We start from the raw sequence: 6187 nt of genomic DNA, 5'->3' as shown, positions 1-6187 counted from the left end.
TGCGCCCCCCGGGCACCTGCTCTGGGGCCACAGATGGTCTGGGGGCTCATGCGAAGCACACGGCCAGCTTGGGGTGACATGTTGGTCAGGAGTCGCAACCAAGCCCCTTCCGCGCGCTCCCTCCCCGGGATGGTGACCCGCCCTCCCTGCTTCCCTGCTTCCCTCCCTCCTTCCCTTCCTCCTTCCTCCCTCCCCCTCTCTTTCCTCTCCCTTCCTCCCTCCCTCCCTCCCTTCCTCCCTCCCTCCCTTCCTCCCTCCCTTTGTTGTTAATCCTCACCTGAGAATCTTTTTCCCATTGCTTTTCCCAAAGAAAGTGGAAGGGAGGGAGGAAGGGAGGGAGGGGGGGGCGGAGAGAGAGAAACAGAGAGACGTCCATGTGAGACAGGCACAGCCATCGGTTGTCTCCCACACACGAATCCACAACCCGTGTCCTTCCGTGCGCGGGCCGATGCTCTACCCATTGCACCATCGGCCAGGGCTGTTACTTACTTTTTGGCACAAGGATTGGACCGTAGCCGACGAAGGGGCCCGGGCTGGACTCTGTGGCCTGGGCCTGTCGCCTGGTGTGGCTCTGGGCCCCCCTCGCTGGGCCTCAGTGCTCAGCTGCAGTGGGGGTGGGGGTGGTGTCCGGACCTCCAGTCTGGGCCTCTCAGGGCCAGGGCCCCCCAGCCGGGGCTCTGCGCCTCCTGGGTCCGGCCACCTCTCTGGGAGGTGCCACCAGGCACAGATGACCGAGGCTGAGCCTTGCTCCCCAGAGCTGTGCTGCTTCTGGTCCGACTGGATCAATGAGAACCACCCGAGCCAGGGCCCCAACGGCGGCGAAACAGAGACCTTCGGCAGCGTCTGCCCGGCGCCAGAGGACATTCAGTGCCGGCCGGCCAAGGCGCCGCACCTCAGCTGGGAGGAGGCGGGCCAGAAGGCGCAGTGCGACCTCTCGGTCGGCTTCCTCTGCAAAAACGAGGACCAGTTTGAAAACGGACCGTTTGAGATGTGCTATGACTACGAGATACGCGTCAACTGCTGTCTGCCAATGGATGAGTGTCCTGTGTCCACACCCTCGACCCCGACCCCCACCACCACCTCCACCACCACCACCACCACCACCCTCACCCCAACCACACCCACCACCACCACCACTGAGACACCAACCCCAACCCCTACCACCACAGTGACCACGACCCCCACCCCCACCACCTCACCCACCTCCTCACCCACCACCTCACCCACCACCACCACCACCGAGACACCAACCCCAACCCCGACCACCACCACCACCGAGACACCAACCCCAACCCCGACCACCACCACCACCGAGACACCAACCCCAACCCCGACCACCACCACCACCGAGACACCAACCCCAACCCCGACCACCACCACCACCGAGACACCAACCCCAACCCCGACCACCACCACCACCGAGACACCAACCCCAACCCCGACCACCACCACCACCGAGACACCAACCCCAACCCCGACCACCACCACCACCGAGACACCAACCCCAACCCCGACCACCACCACCACCGAGACACCAACCCCAACCCCGACCACCACCACCACCGAGACACCAACCCCAACCCCGACCACCACCACCACCGAGACACCAACCCCAACCCCGACCACCACCACCACCGAGACACCAACCCCAACCCCGACCACCACCACCACCGAGACACCAACCCCAACCCCGACCACCACCACCACCGAGACACCAACCCCAACCCCGACCACCACCACCACCGAGACACCAACCCCAACCCCGACCACCACCACCACCGAGACACCAACCCCAACCCCGACCACCACCACCACCGAGACACCAACCCCAACCCCGACCACCACCACCACCGAGACACCAACCCCAACCCCGACCACCACCACCACCGAGACACCAACCCCAACCCCGACCACCACCACCACCGAGACACCAACCCCAACCCCGACCACCACCACCACCGAGACACCAACCCCAACCCCGACCACCACCACCACCGAGACACCAACCCCAACCCCGACCACCACCACCACCGAGACACCAACCCCAACCCCGACCACCACCACCACCGAGACACCAACCCCAACCCCGACCACCACCACCACCGAGACACCAACCCCAACCCCGACCACCACCACCACCGAGACACCAACCCCAACCCCGACCACCACCACCACCGAGACACCAACCCCAACCCCGACCACCACCACCACCGAGACACCAACCCCAACCCCGACCACCACCACCACCGAGACACCAACCCCAACCCCGACCACCACCACCACCGAGACACCAACCCCAACCCCGACCACCACCACCACCGAGACACCAACCCCAACCCCGACCACCACCACCACCGAGACACCAACCCCAACCCCGACCACCACCACCACCGAGACACCAACCCCAACCCCGACCACCACCACCACCGAGACACCAACCCCAACCCCGACCACCACCACCACCGAGACACCAACCCCAACCCCGACCACCACCACCACCGAGACACCAACCCCAACCCCGACCACCACCACCACCGAGACACCAACCCCAACCCCGACCACCACCACCACCGAGACACCAACCCCAACCCCGACCACCACCACCACCGAGACACCAACCCCAACCCCGACCACCACCACCACCGAGACACCAACCCCAACCCCGACCACCACCACCACCGAGACACCAACCCCAACCCCGACCACCACCACCACCGAGACACCAACCCCAACCCCGACCACCACCACCACCGAGACACCAACCCCAACCCCGACCACCACCACCACCGAGACACCAACCCCAACCCCGACCACCACCACCACCGAGACACCAACCCCAACCCCGACCACCACCACCACCGAGACACCAACCCCAACCCCGACCACCACCACCACCGAGACACCAACCCCAACCCCGACCACCACCACCACCGAGACACCAACCCCAACCCCGACCACCACCACCACCGAGACACCAACCCCAACCCCGACCACCACCACCACCGAGACACCAACCCCAACCCCGACCACCACCACCACCGAGACACCAACCCCAACCCCGACCACCACCACCACCGAGACACCAACCCCAACCCCGACCACCACCACCACCGAGACACCAACCCCAACCCCGACCACCACCACCACCGAGACACCAACCCCAACCCCGACCACCTCACCCACCACCTCACCCACCACTCCCACACCAGAGCCGACCACCACCACCACCACCACCTCATCCACCACCTCACCAGTCACCTCCACAGCAGAACCGACGACCACCGTGACGACCACGACTACGACATCCACAGCTACACCAACGCCCACCACCACCACCACCTCATCCACCACCTCACCAGTCACCTCCACAGCAGAACCGACGACCACCGTGACGACCACGACTACGACATCCACAGCTACACCAACGCCCACCACCACCACCACCTCATCCACCACCTCACCAGTCACCTCCACAGCAGAACCGACGACCACCGTGACGACCACGACTACGACATCCACAGCTACACCAACGCCCACCACGACGGTGAGCACCAGCACGCCCAGACCAGAATCCACGCCATGTATGGATGAGTGCAGATGGACGGGCTGGCAAGACAGTGGGAAACCGAGCTTCGGGGGCTCAGGTGGAGACTTCGAGTCCATTGAGAAGGCCTGTCAGCACGGCTGGGCAGCCAACATCTCCTGCAGAGCCGCCCAGTTTCCAGATCGCCCCATCGAAGCCGTGGGACAGAAGGTGGTGTGCGACCTCGAAGAGGGGCTGGTGTGCAGAAACCAAGACCAGCTCGGGAGCCCCGGCAGCATTCCCATGTGCTTCAACTATGAGATCAACGTCTACTGCTGTGGGTACTGCTCTACCACCACGACCGTGACCCCGACACCCACACCCACCATCAGCTCAACAAAGACACCAACCACCACCCCGACCACCTCACCCACCACCACCACCACCACCACCGAGACACCAACCCCAACCCCGACCACCTCACCCACCACCTCACCCACCACCACCACCACCGAGACACCAACCCCAACCCCGACCACCTCACCCACCACCTCACCCACCACCACCACCACCGAGACACCAACCCCAACCCCGACCACCTCACCCACCACCTCACCCACCACCACCACCACCGAGACACCAACCCCAACCCCGACCACCTCACCCACCACCTCACCCACCACCACCACCACCGAGACACCAACCCCAACCCCGACCACCTCACCCACCACCTCACCCACCACCACCACCACCGAGACACCAACCCCAACCCCGACCACCTCACCCACCACCTCACCCACCACCACCACCACCGAGACACCAACCCCAACCCCGACCACCTCACCCACCACCTCACCCACCACCACCACCACCGAGACACCAACCCCAACCCCGACCACCTCACCCACCACCTCACCCACCACCACCACCACCGAGACACCAACCCCAACCCCGACCACCTCACCCACCACCTCACCCACCACCACCACCACCGAGACACCAACCCCAACCCCGACCACCTCACCCACCACCTCACCCACCACCACCACCACCGAGACACCAACCCCAACCCCGACCACCTCACCCACCACCTCACCCACCACCACCACCACCGAGACACCAACCCCAACCCCGACCACCTCACCCACCACCTCACCCACCACCACCACCACCGAGACACCAACCCCAACCCCGACCACCTCACCCACCACCTCACCCACCACCACCACCACCGAGACACCAACCCCAACCCCGACCACCTCACCCACCACCTCACCCACCACCACCACCACCGAGACACCAACCCCAACCCCGACCACCTCACCCACCACCTCACCCACCACCACCACCACCGAGACACCAACCCCAACCCCGACCACCTCACCCACCACCTCACCCACCACCACCACCACCGAGACACCAACCCCAACCCCGACCACCTCACCCACCACCTCACCCACCACCACCACCACCGAGACACCAACCCCAACCCCGACCACCTCACCCACCACCTCACCCACCACCACCACCACCGAGACACCAACCCCAACCCCGACCACCTCACCCACCACCTCACCCACCACCACCACCACCGAGACACCAACCCCAACCCCGACCACCTCACCCACCACCTCACCCACCACCACCACCACCGAGACACCAACCCCAACCCCGACCACCTCACCCACCACCTCACCCACCACCACCACCACCGAGACACCAACCCCAACCCCGACCACCTCACCCACCACCTCACCCACCACCACCACCACCGAGACACCAACCCCAACCCCGACCACCTCGCCCACCACCTCACCCACCACCACCACCACCGAGACACCAACCCCAACCCCGACCACCTCGCCCACCACCTCACCCACCACCACCACCACCGAGACACCAACCCCAACCCCGACCACCTCGCCCACCACCTCACCCACCACCACCACCACCGAGACACCAACCCCAACCCCGACCACCTCGCCCACCACCTCACCCACCACCACCACCACCGAGACACCAACCCCAACCCCGACCACCTCACCCACCACCTCACCCACCACCACCACCACCGAGACACCAACCCCAACCCCGACCACCTCGCCCACCACCTCACCCACCACCACCACCACCGAGACACCAACCCCAACCCCGACCACCTCGCCCACCACCTCACCCACCACCACCACCACCGAGACACCAACCCCAACCCCGACCACCTCGCCCACCACCTCACCCACCACCACCACCACCGAGACACCAACCCCAACCCCGACCACCTCGCCCACCACCTCACCCACCACCACCACCACCGAGACACCAACCCCAACCCCGACCACCTCACCCACCACCTCACCCACCACCACCACCACCGAGACACCAACCCCAACCCCGACCACCTCGCCCACCACCTCCAGTGATGGTGCCAGGCGGCACTTTCCCTTGGTGGTTGGTGAGGGCCTGTCGGTGTGGTGCCCGGGAGCTGCCCCTCCAGGCCCCTGTCCCGCTCTCCTCAGCACCTGCCAGAGAGGGCGCTGGGCCTGCAGCCAGAAGGTGTGCTACGGCACCTGCACCATCTACGGGAACGGCCACTACATCACCTTCGACGGGAAGTTCTACGACTTCGACGGGCACTGCTCCTACGTCGCCGTGCAGGTGTGGCCG

The 6187-nt window shown here is 65.6% G+C and overlaps 1 protein-coding gene across 1 annotated transcript in view; it reads left to right on the top strand.

Moving 5' to 3' along the window:
* MUC2 (mucin 2, oligomeric mucus/gel-forming) overlaps positions 1–6187 on the top strand; it is a 101524-nt gene that overhangs the window by 18969 nt on the left and 76368 nt on the right. The window contains exons 15-20 of the mRNA XM_014533997.1: positions 654–1132; positions 1256–1303; positions 1394–1486; positions 1574–1717; positions 1772–1975; positions 2030–6178. Coding sequence (XP_014389483.1) covers positions 654–1132; positions 1256–1303; positions 1394–1486; positions 1574–1717; positions 1772–1975; positions 2030–6178 — 5117 coding nt within the window. The remainder of the gene's footprint in view (positions 1–653; positions 1133–1255; positions 1304–1393; positions 1487–1573; positions 1718–1771; positions 1976–2029; positions 6179–6187) is intronic.

Source organism: Myotis brandtii, unplaced genomic scaffold (genome assembly GCF_000412655.1).
Source record: "Myotis brandtii unplaced genomic scaffold, ASM41265v1 scaffold1236, whole genome shotgun sequence".
NCBI lineage: Eukaryota > Metazoa > Chordata > Mammalia > Chiroptera > Vespertilionidae > Myotis > Myotis brandtii.
Note: the sequence above shows the minus strand (reverse complement) of the source record. Positions and strands in the feature narration are given on the sequence as shown.